At 40.8% G+C, this 17,025-nt stretch overlaps 1 protein-coding gene across 4 annotated transcripts in view; it reads left to right on the forward strand.

The window, feature by feature from the left end:
* Positions 1 to 17,025, forward strand: part of LOC130179273 (glypican-5-like) — a 100,743-nt gene that overhangs the window by 25,926 nt on the left and 57,792 nt on the right. For all 4 annotated transcript variants that reach the window (XM_056392165.1, XM_056392166.1, XM_056392164.1 and 1 more), the window contains one exon: positions 2,164 to 2,867. In XM_056392165.1, coding sequence (XP_056248140.1) covers positions 2,164 to 2,867 — 704 coding nt within the window. The remainder of the gene's footprint in view (positions 1 to 2,163; positions 2,868 to 17,025) is intronic.

The raw sequence follows: 17,025 nt of genomic DNA on the forward strand, positions 1-17,025 counted from the left end.
GTTGGGTTCTGTTTTTGCACCCACCACACCTCACAGAGAGTAAGATTAAACTGTGGTATTTCTGAGCATGATAATTTTATAATAACATTATGTAATGCTGTGAAACCTAAGCCTGTGAGTACATCTTGTGGTGTAAATGTTTTGTGGCTATTGAGCCTCACAGCCTGACTGGCAGGCAAGCAGGCAGACCTCACACTGGTACCAGCTCTGCAGACTCACAGGCTCAGAAGACAGTGAAGTGGAACTGAAACTGCAACTTTACAACTTCTCTGCCAATCTCATGCTATTTTTGCCCATTCCCTTTCTTTTCGGGTCTCTCATTTTGCTGCTCTTCTCGGCCTGTTGTTAGCTTGACGTCTCTGGAGGGCTATCAGACTGCTTCCAGCCTACAGACAGACCACGTTTCACCACCCTTTACAGTAATAATCCCTAACAGACCATTACATCTAATGTCTGTCTGCTTTATTTCTGTCACAGGCAGTCACGCTCTTCAGAACCCATTTAATAGGCTACATCTTTAAATGTTTTGTGTGTGGGAGCTGCTCTGATGATGACAATAGTGTTTTCAGGCCCATTACAAATGAGTTGTGCCTTTCACTGACCAGTGGGGAGTCCCTGTGTGTCACAGACAGCGGTCATATTAGTGCAGCTGTTGAGGAGGACATGACTGTTGTTATCCTTCTGTCTGTGAGCAGGGAGGGGCTGGACACACACAGGCACACACACACACACAAACACACAAACACACATACACTCGTTTGGTAACAATCACTGTGCCAAAATAGATTCACTATGGGAAAGGTGCTGTTATGAAGGAATATGTGTTAATTAATTAAAAAAAAAAAGTCAAGGCCACAGTATATCATTGATGACCTTTTTATCGTACACTGTGGGCTTATGTTCAGTTCATTCACAATATGTATATATGTGTGTGTATATGCGTGTGCGCGTGCGCGTGTGTGTGTATGTGTATGTGGTGGTAGTTGGGGAATGTGTGTTGGCACCCTCCTTTTCCTGTCTCAATTTCTGTACAGTTGCTACTGCTCCTTCATGTCCTGGCATGCTTTTAAGCTGACATCACACCCCAGAGGAGAGTGTTGTGTTCAGGGCACGCATATACAAACTAACACACATACATATATACAGTGCCACACAGTTTTGGAGGGAATGTGTGGAGAGTCACCGAGAAGGAGAACTGGACGGAGGGTTATGGGATTAAGTGGACGGAGAGTGAAGGAGAGGGTGGGATAAGAGAATGAGATGGCTGTACAGTAGAGGTCACATCCCATGTGACAATCAGCAAGAATAACCATTTTCCTCTTGCTGTATGGTCATTTTCAAATTAATATCTAAACATCTCTGAATTGCATCAAACAATACACCATGTCAGTGAGCAGTGGAAGTGGGGCAGGTAAAGGGGTATATTGGAAAGGAAAGGATAGAAAACTAAAAGGGAAGAGAGTCGAAGAGTTTTTCTAAATTGTATTTCTTTTCCACGCCCTTGGCTATCCGCTCTCAATCTTTCTGCTCTGTTACAGTACCTAGCTTGGCAAGAAGTGGCACTTCATTGGCACTAATCAGCCTCTGTACTGACATCATTGATTGCTGTACAGCTTCACTTGCTCACCAGGAAATGACATAAGAAGTGGATGACTCAACTCTTTCTCGAGCGTGTGTGTGTGTGTGTGTGTGTGTGTGTGTATGTGTGTGTGTGTGGTGTGTGTGTGTGTGTGTCAGAAATCCCTGTAGAATCTAGAATATACAGTATTTGCTGCAGAAAATGAGAACTGATTGCGGTTTGTGCTCATATCAGCAGCATTCAAGTCTCTCTCTCTCTCTCTCTCTCTCTCTGTCTTTTTCGCTCTTGCTCTCTGTCTCCTTAAGACATACTTATTGGGTGATGACTTCATACACAATGATTTCCAACTGCGTTATAGGGAAACTTGACACTGGTTTCTCAGCCCAACTTACTGATACACATAAGCCAAGCTTCACTGGTTGGGAGCCAGGGTTTGGAAATTTCAATGTCTTACCCATTTCACGGAGAGCTTCTAGATCATTCCATCAGTGATTTTATTAAATGACTGAATTCCCCATTTGTTCCCCGTCCTTGTCTTTCCTTCTTTCTCTTATCTCTGTGTTTCTCTTTTGCTTACCTTGCAGACATGTTCCAGTACCTACTGTCCTTCTCTCAGGGCCACCTGAGTTCACTCCTGGAGGGAACCTACTCATCCCTGTCCCGCCATGCCCTGCCCCACGTAAATCAACTCTTCTCCTCGCTCTCCCTCTACCTCCGTGGGGCCAATGTTTCTGTGGAGGCAGCAGTTCACCAGTTTTTCAACAACCTCTTCCCGCTCGCCTACACACGGCTCATCAATCCAGGTATTGAAGGCAGCATGATGGTGGGCAGTGAAATGGGTGACTGTCTCCGTATGATCAGGCAGGATGTCAACCCTTTTGGGCCTCATCCAGCTGTCATGGCCCAGGAGCTGGCTGGGGCATTGGGAGCCGGGCGACAACTTGGTCTGGCCCTGGAGGAGGGTGTGGAGGTGATGAATGCCACCGAACATGTCAGCCTGAGCAAAGAGTGTGTGAAGGGCCTCGTGAAGATGGTGTACTGCTCCCACTGCAGAGGCTTGACGCTGATCAAGCCCTGCGTGGGCTACTGTCTGAATGTAATGCGCGGTTGCTTGGCCAGTGTGTCAGAGCTGGATCAGCCCTGGAGGAGGTATACCAGTTTATTGGAGCAACTAACCCACGCCATGGCCGGCCACCACAGCCTGGAACTGGCCCTGCTCGGGGTCAGAGGGCACGTTAACGAGGCCTTGCTCTACGCGCACCTCCACGGTCCACTCATCACCGCCACAGTGAGTACACACTGGAGAAACATAGATCAGCAGCTTTAATGACACATGCAAAAAGTCTCCAAACCTTTTTGTTTAACATCTTTGTTTTATACATATACTTTGGCAATGTCCATTGTATTAATTGGAAAGGCTTTGCAGGCTGCTTGTGGGTTATGAGCTATTTTTTCCAGCAATGCAACAAAGAACCCTGCACACTGCATTAATGTTTACACAGTATTGAAACTATTCGGAGAAAAATAATGTTTATATTCCAAAAAAATTTCAGCCCTCTCCAAAGAAATGGGGGCTGGGTTGAGGCTAGAGAAAGACCAATTTTCCAAAATGGCAAGGCAGCTAAAAATCACCACTGCTGTTTAGATTCTTACTGTAAGGGACAATTATAAATTCCTCATTGACTAAAATGAAAATGAAAAAAAGTAAAGGCTGTAATGAGAATTGGGTGCACTTGCAGGCTATGAGTATTACCATATGCCTTAACCCATACTATATGTGGTTATAAGTTGGATGTTCACAACATGAAGACAGTTTCATGAATGACTGCCAGACATAACCGAATACTGCTTTTAAATCCACAGTGAAAATTGGGATTTTGTTTAACAATTTATCTTGGATTTGTACTTGTATGTTCTCACCACGCGTTGTGGTCAGACTATACTGAATAAACAAAATCCATTCAGTCGGCAGTTGTTTTAATTTTGCAATACAAGTAAAGAAATTTTGATTTTAAAAACTACGGCACCATGGCTGGAAAAACTAGTGATAGACATAATCTCCTAATCCTAACATCCTAATCTTACACATATCCTTGCATGCAAGTCATATGTAATACACCTACATCAGATTAGTAGCTTTGTTTGCATGTCAGCCATTTGTCGTCTAAAATCAGCTTTCCTACACCGAACACCGAACACTGTCATCTTTACTTCACCTTTGAAGCAGTTCCCTCCTTTTATATCATATTTAAAAGGTGGAGCTATGCATGTGGGTGTCAGTAACATGACTCATAGACCGAGGAGCAGAATGTGATTAGCAGAGATTTATGTACATCAAGAGGGAAAAAAAAAAACAAACTCTTGCAAGAATGTCAACCAAACAGTCCTATTGCATTTCCCTCCCTCCTTTAAATTTCAGACATGGTTGTCGACGCGGTGTGTGTGTGTATTCACTGATTTTAAATGAATGTATAAGAGCACTTACAAATGTGTCTCCCCCTGGACATGAGTTGGAGAGTTTTGGACAGCGTGCTTCCACAACCTTTAGCGAATACGTGGCTGGACTTGACTTCCCTGACTTCTGGGAATCGTCTCCGTTATATCTGTTTATTCTCAGAGTCTGTGTCCGTCCTTTATTCATCCGTATTTATCATATCCTGTCAACACCTTGAGATATTCAGTTGGACTATAGCTTTCTGTGGATACTGTGTTGCGTATGGGACCTTAGAATAGAAGAGCAATGCCTCAAATATGAAAGGTTGTGTAGGGTGTTGTTCTTCTGTAATATCTTTAATGGGACCACTCGAGGACACGTCTACACTGGAACAGTTCCCAGAACTGGACTGAAACTATAAGACAGTGCTATAGAGGCCATAATGTGCATGTTCTTGGTTGATTAAACTTCTTGGTCCTTTTTTTTTTAGTTAAATTACTGTTGCAATCCTTCAAATAAATTATTGTCAAAAAGATTTTTAGGCCAGTAATTACTATGCAAGAAATAGAAATACACTTCTGCATTCACTGTACGTTCCTGCTCAACATTTTTTAATCTCAGCTTTTGTAGTATTGTACTGTATTTTCAAAAGATTTTATCAGTAACTCGTTTTCCCTTGGGTCTCTTTCCAAACTGGGCAGACTTTCTGTGGCATCCATCACTGTGATACATTTAAGCCCTTGAAGTAATGCTCACTTCATTAGTTTGTGAACAAAGATCACAAAGCACTGCCATTACTATTATTATTGTTTTGCCCATGGGTTTAGTTCTCAGCTTGTGAATGCTAATGCTGTTAAGAAGGCAAATCTCAAGTCTTCATTAGCCCAACTTCACTTTAGCACATTTTTGTGCTACTGAGAAAAATGTCTAACATGAAAATACAATAACTGGAATTTTACAATGAAGTAACTTAAAAAAAAAAAAATTTAGGACATGCTGTCCACTGTGACACTGTCTCTGTAGCGCCTTTCACTACTGGGAGGTGGAAAAATACAGTTAACATGTACAGTGGTGGAAAATGTTTGGCAGTAACCATAAAATGTATGTAATTTGTAGTTAATGGGGTTAAACATGTGAAACCACTGGTATGGTTCTTTAAAGGTGTGGAGGAACATCAAAGCCTCAATGATTCTACAATAAACACTCATTCCCAAACGTGTAGACACTTACTGTATACACACATGCATGCACAGACAGGGGAGGGTCGGTTGCCAGGCTTGAAGATTGACCTAATACAACTATGCAGAGAGAGACCCAGCTTGTATTTCGTGTGTGTATGTACGCATGTGTGTGTGTGTATGCCTGCTTGGTATTCATGGGGTGGCAGGCGAGCCCGGAGCAGGGAGTCTAACACGAGGACAAGTGGGACAGAATTGAAAGGGTTCCAGCTAGGCCATACAAACTAGACCCAGCCAGCTGGAAAAAAGAGCCCAGAGAATTGCTGCAGGAAAAGGAGGTGGCCCCCAGACGGACACTGGTGGCTCCCATTTTCTGTGCTCTCATACGCTTCATGCAGGCGCATACACCCAGGCTAGAGTGCAAACATGAACACCAAAGTTTACTCACACACACACACACACACACACACACACACACACAGAGTCATGACACTCATGGCCTTTTTAAATCACAGTATGTTTTTATAAACCCACAGTGGCCTGTCAAGGAAAACTGTTAAGTCTCCAGTGCACAACTACTGTGTCAGCACGGCCACCTTCACCCTTATGCCTCCATATGCCCCCCCCCCATACGAACACCCCATTTAAAACACCTACTTTTTTTGATAATCATATACTATATTATCCTAACTGTCTTACTGCAAAGCAAATAAACTGCAAATACTTGCTTAACGTACTGCAGCTTTTTATAACTAATGCTGTATGTGTGAAGTCAAGCACAGACTCTGTTTTTTTGCAGAGTCAGAATATTATATGCAGTTGTTATTAAAGGAATTATTGTGACTGTGTGGTTTTACACTGGGATGTTATCCCAAACCATTTTGTGGTTGCTCTATTCAGTCATTTAGAGAGCTGCAGACTACACAGAGTCTCCACTATATGTTGCTATACGTCATGGGGTAGGACCTGGGTCACAACACATATACTGTACATACACACACACACACACACACACACACACACACACACACACACACACATATCACCACACCGTGTGCAGGTATCAGGTTTTTAGAAGTCCTGTAAGGAGTGTAGATGTGTGGCCCACCCTGTGACAATACTGGCAGTGCACGTGAGACTGAAAGGCAGCTATTGATATATGTGGGGCAGCAGCAGGATAGATTCTGTTTTAACACATTCCTGCTCTTATTGAGATGGAGCGTGAACGTGGGTCAGAGGGAAGTGGTTATGGTTATGGATACTGGGGGAGCCTGGGGCTGGATTATGTTGAGTAGACACAATTAGGAGAAAATTGGAAAATACCCAGTAAAAGTGGCGAACTCTTATTGGGCCCCAAAGCAAATGGAAGCTCCAATGTTTAGTGAGGTTTTCTCCCTCTCAATACTACATTGTTGAATTCATTTTAAAGTTACTCCCTCCAGAGTCAGCTGTGCTCGAGAGGCCGCAGACTGCTGTTTATTGACATTGCCATAAAAATGATATGCCTCGTATGACCTAGAGGGAAACTTTATATCTTCTGCTTGCTGAAGATGAGTAGACTTTTGGATAAATCTTAACACAAAGAAGCATGTACTGTATTCACTCACGCCGTCATTCACTCACTCACTCACTCACTCACTCACTCACTCACTCACTCACTCATTCACTCACCCACCCATTCTTTCTCTCACTCAGAACTTTATAGTGTGCTTATGAGAAAATAGTACCAGTGGTCCAGATTAAAACAGTTTATATGCAGGTCTACCTTATCCGCTTGTTGGTTTTACCCCGGCTTTTCATTACAGACTTATGGAGGAATGATAATAGCAGCCTGGGCCTTTAGATAATGGAAACAAGGGCCAGTGGGATGACTGGAAGGTTTCCATTCACCACGGCGGCACCTTAATAGACTGCAGTGGCTTACATTGCAAAAGCTGTTTTCTTTTTCTAGCCCTCAATAAAATGAAAGAATATCATTGGTATGAAAACAAACTTTGTTGTTATCGCACTTTAAGATTTTACTTTCCCCGTGCAATTCTCTGTAACCATGTATTTTTCATGGTTTAGTATAGGAGTGGGCTACATGATTATCTGCCTCGTGTCATCAGATATTTTGCCATATTGTTAATACCATTTTATGTATTTGGCCATTGTGAGCAATGTCGCAAATCAATGAGCAATACAGTCAAAACTTTTTATAGCAATATTTGATTTTTAAGGGGTTTTCTGCATCAATGTTATGTTAACTTTATTGGTTGGGTTTATTTTATAAGATTAGACAAAAACAGAAATCTGGTATTTAATCTATAAACAGTTTCTCATATATATATATATATATATATATATATATGTATGTATGTGTATCTTCCAGGAACTTTGCTACATCACAATATAAATTCATCTTTCAGTTTAAAAGTAGGTTGGTTGAGGATTTTATTCATACCAGCCACTCCACTTCAGCATCATCTGACATTAAACATGGACAGTCTCTGTGTTGCCTTTTAAATAAATGTATATACAAGACAATGAAATATGAAGTTGAAGGTAGTTGCTACAGTCTTTACTTTTGTCACTTTGTCCCATTTGATGATGCATAATGTAATTTTTACTGTGTGTGTAACTTGTTTAATTCAATTTATGATTTAGAACAGGTTAGAAATTATACTATATTTAAATGAATGTGATATAATGATAATTATAATAATATAATGATTATAATATAAAATAATAATAAGCTAGTTGTGCAAGTAAGAATAAAAGGACAGATGAGGCTTTTCAAACTTTTTGAGATACTCTGACATCAGCTGCTGAGAACACCTCTGGAGGGCACCTTCTATAAAATGATTAGCTACACAGGCTCAGGCCTTTATGGTTTTTGTATCTAATATTTGAGACTGTTAGCAGAATGGTAGATGATGCAAAATGCGCTCACGGCCAATCTATACGCTTAACCCATCTCTCTAAATTGTGTGTGCCTTTGGCACCGAGTCTAACCCTCAAGCTGGCTGACTCACTTACTCAGCAGTCCATTAGCTAATGATGGTTGGTGCAGCCTCCCTTCTCCGCAGCCACACTCACACATCTTTTCCTTCTCTGCCTTTCCCTCTTTTGATGTTTTCCTTACTTTAATATTCTGATGATATGTAGCAGTCCTCAACACCACAGAAAATTCCTGCATTTCTTCGCCTCTGTATGAAAGACGTAGTTGTAACAATGAGCAACCACCATATGACTGATTACTGGGTCATTAAATTTGGATCTGAAAGGAGTGGTGCTTAAAATATTTTTCTCTGTGTCCCCTGACTTTGATCGGTATAATCATATAATTTCAGGAATTATGTAATTTCTCTGATTGGTACTTGATCATAAGTTGATGAAATGTTCACAGAAGAAAGACTTGGGGAGGTCTGCTACTCAGATGGACTGTTACACACATAATAAGAAATGCTAGGAGAGACAGAGATGACAACAAAATGAAAGAGTGACCAAATACAGTGTGTTGAAGTTGTCGTTTGAAGTCTACTAAATATCAACAACGAAGCTCATATCCAGTGAATTAGACAAATCATACCCACATTTGGGCTTTCTGTACTTGTTCTCACTGTAGTATTTCAATGGTTATGTGGCCTTTTACCCCTTTGTAAGCCCTGCTTCCTGACCCTCCATATTTCTCCCCCTCCCTCTCTGTCACCCTTTAAATAACCCCTGCCAACCCTGTATGTGTCTTCATACTTGGAGCAGCTTCACCTGATGCCTGCGTGCCCACTAGCCTGGTGTTTGAGCACCTTTAAACTTGAGCTAGCTGGTATGATAATTTCATGCAGCTGCTGTGAAGTTGACACAAATGCCTGCTGCATCTGTGTTATGATTTGAGTGGTAATTACTGGTTCATTGGAAGTCTTCAAATGGACATGTGGACCTTTAATGTTGTTCCACAAGATTATTTTCTTTGCTTGTGCACGTATGTTCTACCATATCACAGACACAGACGAGATGAACTCGCTTGACCTTCCTCTGTGTCTTTTTCCTGCCCCTTTTCCTCCATCTTTGTGGTATGACACCACTTGAATCCTCTGAGACATCTTGCCACATTCTGTGTCTGTAATTCTCATAAATTTGTTTACAAAGATGGACAAATGTAGTCAACAAACTCCACAGTAACACCCATATTTACAAGGAAAAACCAAGAGCCTCTCATTTTTAGATCATCTGTGAGTGATTTAATCAGGGTAAACAAGCCTCATTGTGGACAGAAAAACTCAGGGTTCTCGTCACTGATTGGAATCTCAAGGACTTTTCCCTGTGATATACGAGGGACCGAGTCTCTCTTTAATTAGCATTGACATCATTCGGATAAGAGACAGCGAAAAAGGCGAGGACGGGGGTGGGGGCTGATTGACAGAGGCTGCAGAGTAAAGACTAAAAAGAGAAAGATGAAGACAAAGTGATTCAGAAAGAATAGACAGAGAGCTAAAGAGATGGCAATGAAGAACTGGCGGGGAGAGAGAAAAAAAAGGCAGGGGGAGAAGAGCACTGCTGTAAATCATCTATCCTCTCTTACTCCAGGCTTTCAAAGAGAGGCTGAGTCTTAAGCTATCACAATTAGCTTACGAGTGGTTCAAGGGCTGTTATACACTGCATTCTGAAATTTTTCGAACCCCCTTCAATTTTTTCATATTATGTTATGTTGCAGCCTCACGCTACAATAAAAAAGAAAATCATAAAAATCATTTCTCCATCAATCTACACTCCGTACTCTACATAATGAAGTTTCTCCCATCACCACACAGCATCTCTGAAGCTCATCCAGAGTGACCATCGGGTCCTTGGTCACCTCTCTTACCTTTGGCTGGGCGTTGAGATCTAGGTAGAGTCCTGCTTTTTTCAAACTTCTATCATTTAAGAATTATGGAGGCCACTGTGTTCTTGGGAGCCTTCAATGCAGCAAAATTTATTTAGTAGCCTTCCCCACATGTAAGCGTCAACACAATCTTTTCTCTGAGCTCTGCAGGCAGTTCCTTCAACCTTAAGGCTGTTTTTTTGGGTCAGAAAACTTTCTGAATGCACTGTATGTGCTGAATGTTTTTACAATGAAAGAGCCAACCCATGCATTGGTGACGCTTTCTTTGGTTCAGTAATCAATCAATAAATTAACTATGAATTAGCTTTGTACAATTTATATGACAGACACATCTGTCTCTGATGTAGTTTCCTTTAATTATTGTCTGGACCTAGAGTCGCCAGCTTTAATCTTTCCTGACCGAAAGAACTAAAGTGTTACTTCTCATATGTGAAAAGAATGAAGGATGACATCAGTTCAGTTGTTCACAGCATCATCTGGACATTATCAGATGACTGTTCCAATTATTAGTTGTATGCTGAACTTTCCCATCTTCATAAGTGATTGTTACCTCTTACATCATGTATAATCTCAGTGCTATACACCAGACTCTCTGACTAAACTTAAAGGTTAGCATGTTTCGTCTGCTTTCCCCTGGAACACAGGTGATGAGCGCTGCCATCAAAAATGTAAACTTGCTTAGTATTTCTGTTCAGTTATCTTATTTTGTAATATTCTTGAACACAAATGTGAACGCTGCTTTCTCTCTGTCACTCAAAACCATGTACCATCATCAGCAGATCTAATCACAGAACACAGTCTTTAGCCATAACAATAATTCAATTGATTGATTGATTGATTCAGTCTGACTCAATCTACCTGCTCGACCTAGAACCACTTTTTTTATTATCCTCAGAGTCAGCCATGTTAATTAGATGGAATAAACATCAAATTACAGTTATCTTGTTATCTATCTCATTGATGAAAAATGTCTACAAGTCTACTGTTCCAGTCCTGGGTTTACTGCCATTTGAGGCCATAATGATCTAATTAAACTCAACATCTTAAAACCTACATCTGTCTCTGTGTTTGTGGTTAAACATAAAACAACCCCTAACGTTGTTGTTGAGGGAGGAGAGACACTTTCTTACTCCCCTAACGCACCCAGAATTTCCCAGATGGTCCAGGGTTTGAACTGGCAACTTGCCAGCCACAAGCCTGCTTCCTTAACCTGAAGGCCTCTGCCGCAGCACTGCTAGTCCTGCGAAATTAAAGTAGCACCTTAATGTGTAAATAAGTTCCATTTGGATCCTTGCTGTATACCGTATATGTGTATTGTTATTTTTGGATGGCAGTATATTGTGATAACACATAGTATCCCATGTTGATCTTCAACAAGTCAGTTGATTGTGTCCTCTTTTTTTTTTTTGGTTATTTTGATTGGACAAAAACACATATATTTGACTCCTTGCCTTTTAATAGTGCATTGCCCCCGAAACACTATGTCTAATGCCAGTCTATGGTTTTTAACATAATGTAAAATGCATTTAGCTAAAAGAGAAATGGAAACCCCTCTTCTCCACAAATAATGGGCCCTCCCTTTCTATTTATATACATGTTGCACTTAGGGATGGAAATTGTTACTTGTTTAAACACAATTATCATGCTGCTCAGCGGCGAAAAAACTCCAGTCATTTGAAATTAAATTGATGCCTCTGGTTTTCTTTGGAGAGAGCATCATAAACAACCATGTTGCCAAAGTGGAATAGAGAGCCCGTCAGTATGTGAACCAGTGGTCTAGTGTTCTCTGTGCGCTCCCACTACTCATGCCTCTATTTGGCTACTGATTGCATTTTTTTCTCCTCTAGTTAGTAACTGCAATGAAGTAAACACCAAATAACGCTAATTATTTTTGCTCTCGCTCTTTCTTTCTCTCTCTTCTTCGCTTGCTTTTTCTCTGTCTCGTATTTGGTTACATAACTCTCAATGAAACATCAGCACTGAATGAAATTCCCATTCCAATCACGTGGAACGTGGTACTGAACAGGGGCTTCGTTTTTTGGTTTTTTTTTTCTCCTTTTTACGTCACTTCTCGATTGTATGTCACATATCTAAACCTAAACAGGACATCTTTCTTTGACAGTAGTATTTTACTATCAATGTAATTTTATTTCCTAATTTTTGTTGGTTAGTCACTATTTCATGTTTATGAGAAAAAAATTATTCAAGAGTGTCCAACATTTTGAGATGACAGTGACTGTGGTTCGCATAATGGATGTGAGCAGATGTCACGACCGTTCTCACAGCAGCTACAATTTGCAGATTTAAGCTTCTTGCCACAGCGAAGTCATAACATTTGCACACATGCATTCATACTTGCAGTCAAGCTTAAACTTACACAGATGTACACTACTGTCACAGTGCAAGAAAGGAGCGACTGAATTCCTGAGATTAATTTCAAATAATACAGCTCATGGCACAAAACCAGCGCTGATGTTCCATTCAGGCCATTCATCCCTATAATATATAACTATGATAAATGAATACAATCCCTAAAGCTTGGTTGAAAAGTGGATATTGTTTAAGTTAAGGTCAGGAAATGTTAATACAACACAACCTCAGTATGAGACAGCTTTTCTTTTCTTTTTTTTTTAACTCAACACACTTCGTCTCTGTGAGATTTAAAAGCTATCCTCTGCTCAACCAGCGGAGCCATCAAAAGGCCAACTGCTGTAAAGGGAAGATCTTTGTACCTTTGTTGCAAATGCTAAGGATTGCTTGGCTCTACTAGAAAGGGAATTTAGCTGTTGTTCACTTTGGCAGAGCTGACAAATTTAGTACTGTTCCTAGAGTTAAACAGTTGGTAGCATTAGGCAACCACACTGTATGTGTATGCACACTTAGCACACAAACTGTGGAAAAGTGGAAGGGTGGGGGGGGGTCTTCACTGACTGAGCTAGCCCCCTCCATCCCACAGTGCTGTGTGCTTGGGGTGAGAGGGGGCTGAGAAAGTTCCCTTGGCTTTACTGGGTAATCCCTTGATAAATAAACTAGGAAGACAAGACCACCGCTGCTATCTGTAAACCAATACTCCCCTAGAGGAGGGATGGCCCTGGGCTTGGCTAGCTTGGAGCTGATTCCCTTGCTGTGCTCCTTTTACACTCTCTCGCCTTAGGATGATATGTTCTTAAAGCACAAATACACACACATACACTCATCAGTTTAGAGCAAAAAACTTGGAAACAGATTCTGGTAGACACCATTGTGTGGTAAAAATCTAAAGTTTATTTTGGTTGGACTAATGTCTATTCTGTGGATATGCAAAACAGTAAACCCAGTAGTTGTCAAAACATCCTGCCTGCAGCAATAGAAATCAAACGTCCTTGGGTGGCTCAAATGTACATAGAATACATGCCTTGTATTTCCCTAAAGTCTTCCCATGTGGACAACATGCATCCAACCAATCTGCCCCTTCCATCAGTCTCTGTCCTCAGGCAATCATATAAGGAATGCTCCACAAAATAGCTGAAATTGTGAAGGTATAACAAGGGCAAGCAGGTGGTCACACACATACATACTCTAAACCAAGTACTCATGCGGTGCCCAAATGGGATTTTCATTCTCACGCCATCATCAGGTCAGGAGATAATTGATTTATGGCCGTGTCCTAGCTCATGTCGTTATTCAATCTGTCGTCTGATTGGCTCTCAGGATTATGTGGTCACAAGATCCAGCCTATAAGAGGGCCTCGCCATTTCTCAACCCATCACGAACATACTGTTTATTTTCCCTACGATGACTTTGTGTTCTGTTTACACTGTTGTATGTTTAGTTAGGCAAAAGAATGAGTTGTGTGAGCATTATTGTTTTGAAATGCAGGCCCTTCTCAAATCCTTTCTGGCCTCTTCACAAGTAGCACATTTTTGAACCTCTTCTCTGTGGTTTCTGTTGTAAAAATAATGGGGTAATGCAAACAGAACTGTGACTGACCTCTTCTTGGTGTTCATATTTTACGCAGATGTTTACATTTTTCTCTCGGAGAATAGTGTCAAAGTGTCATACAAAGGCAGGTGAGAAATGGCACTGAATTTCAAACTTAAGTCTGCCTCTTTCCATTCTTTCCATTAATCACCACTGCAGAGAAATGATAACCTGTAGCTCTGACCTTTTTTGGTTGCTTTTCATGTGCTGAATTAAATTTATCACCTTTAATATTATGACATGTATTTAAAAGCAAATGTTGAGAGTGCCAAATAGTCCAGTGAGTAGTTTCCTATTCTTTTAAACTAATGGCTACATTCTATAACAATTTCCAGTGTTTTTTATTTAGATATTTCAAATATATTTTCATCTGTACTGCATAGGTGTGTTTATGTGCTGATGTTTGCTTAGGTGCATTTAGCCCTTACGGGTCTGTTGTAGGTTTTTTTGCCCACATTTTATTTTCACATTGATTTACCTAGGATAGTCAATTGATAGTCCCAGATGAAATGCCATCATCATTAGGTTACACTAACCAACACAGAAACAAAATTCAATGAATGCAGTGAAATAAGAAAAAAGAGCATAAAACATTCAAGAATCCATTCTAAACACACAATTTCCTCAAAAAAAATAAAGAAAAACAGTATATATTGTTACAAACCAATCTTGGCTTGGCTCAGCCCCCTCACACAGTTTACTTGCTCAACCACTTTCATACAAACACACACACTACTCCACACGCACAGTATTGTAGACCTCCCAAAATCTGTCTGGACATGATGTCATGGTACTGTATGATGTCTCAGGAATATCTCAGGAATTTATTTTATAGAAATGGATTTTTTGCTTTATAAGAAAGAGGCACATGGTTCACTTCAACGCCATCCGCCATACTGGCCAAGTACTTTAAGCATATACATTTAGTTAATGACCAGGTTTATGTAAGTTTGCCAGGTAAAATGAATCAGCTTTGACATTTGTAGCTTTATTACTCTTTGGAATCAACAGTGTTTTACTGGTTAGTTTTATTTTTTGTTGCTCCAAACACTAACATACTTGCCGGTGTTGATCATGCTGGACTGAGCAATGTTGAACTCCAGACTAATAAACAAAATTTAAATACATTTTAAAGGACCCTTGTTTTCCTTTAGTCTTGCTCAAATTTTGCAAACTTTGTTTCATGAAACCATTTTACCGGTTTGACATTTACAAGCGTTCTAATAAATGTCTGAACACATCATTGTGTGCATACGGTATGCAAATGAATTAAACAGTAATTGTCTGCAGAAGTACTGCAGTAACTGCATGGAGCATTTGGCTTAGTGTGTTGAAAGGCTACATGGACAAAACAGTTGCGATGTTCCGTCTTTTCTCACCACCACAATGTAATGTGAGTGTGTGTGGCATGTTTGCATGTGTATGTGTGGCTGTGTGCATGTGTGGCTGTGAGCTGCTCCACCACATGTGAGCATGTTTTATGGGTCCAGAGGGAGTTAAGGTTAATGCAATAAAACAACTTTCCCCGTGCCCAGCGTCTGCCTTAAGACAGGATTTAAGACTAGAATGTCGTAAAGAAAGAGTAGGAGAAAAAGGCCAGAGTGAGGAGTGAGGTGCAAACAGTGCAAGGAGGAAGAAAAATGTTCAGGTGGTAAGTTATACTGTTAGAAAGCATCTCTTTGGTTCCTACACCACGGATCGGGAATAGCTAGCTATTACATGAAAACCTCCATTTAAACTCAATTTATAAGGCACATGAGATGACTGATGTGCTTCACCCTGGAGGCCAAGTGTATCTTTAGCAGGCTGGCAAGACATATTTGTGACTGTTTAACACATATTTCAGCTGCTTCCAGAATTACTTACCTCCCACCATGTAGGCACACCACTTCAAGCAGCCATTTAAACACACATGCTTGCCAGTTCCTTCCCCAATGAAATTTATGTATTTGTTTGCGCGTTCCATTGTTTCGGGCCCCACACATGACATCCCAAACACTGCCTTCTGCCATGGCACTGTGTCTAATAGTGTGAGAAAATTGCAAGATTGGTCCAGAGCAAATCTGCAGGATTAGCATTGGAGCTAATTACTGTATTGTTTGATAGATTGTTATTGAGCGTAGGACTTACTGATCTTGTGTTTTTTTTATAAGTCATTGTAGTCTGGGTGTGCTAGTTGTGAAAACTCCCCACTGTGTACCTGCAAAATAAAAACATCATTCCGTTCTTATTCAAAACGGTGAAGCAGATGAGAAAAGTCTAGATGTGCTTCTGTACTGTATGTATGAAAACATCACTAAGAATGAGGTGGCCACTCTGCTTCAATGAAATAAAAAAAGAATAATTCCCACTGCTTCACTGTAAGTCTCCCTTTTTCTAGATCAGTAATACATTAAATGTGCTGTCAAACATTTCGTAGTCCTGTTGGATGCCCTTACACAGTAGAATGACGCGTCCCTCAGGACAAAGCAGTGTATGTGCATTGATCACTACGAGGAGCTATTCAGTCCAGCGTGCAAGACCCATTACACTCTCTCTGGCTAATTGAGGACTACTTAATAACGCTGCCCAGATGCTTTTAAGCCAATGAGATGTCATTGATTTTACCTCTTGGTTTGAAGTACACGCCCCTTTATTCTCATGACCCTTCTGTCTCCTCCTCTCCGCTGCTGGCTTTAATAGCCCACTGGAGGTACTTGCCAGCGTTGCCAACTGTGCACACATGCATTCACCTCCATGAGGTAGTGGAATGTTCTCCATTTAACGTCAGACCTCCTGGCAATAACTCACTCATCGCACCATTTTCTTTCATCACATCCCTCCCTTCACGCCTCCTGTTTTCCCACGTTGTCCGTTACTCTGCACTTCTCTGTTCTGTAATGCTTTTCACCTCCCTTCACCCTGCAATCATTCATTCTTCAATTGAAGCTGTCAGTATCACCCTGAAAAGAAAAAGTTCACTTTGAATAATTTCTTTGCGTTTATATGCTTTCAACTGTGCAGGTGTCAATTG

Source organism: Seriola aureovittata, chromosome 12 (assembly GCF_021018895.1).
Source record: "Seriola aureovittata isolate HTS-2021-v1 ecotype China chromosome 12, ASM2101889v1, whole genome shotgun sequence".
Lineage (NCBI taxonomy): Eukaryota > Metazoa > Chordata > Actinopteri > Carangiformes > Carangidae > Seriola > Seriola aureovittata.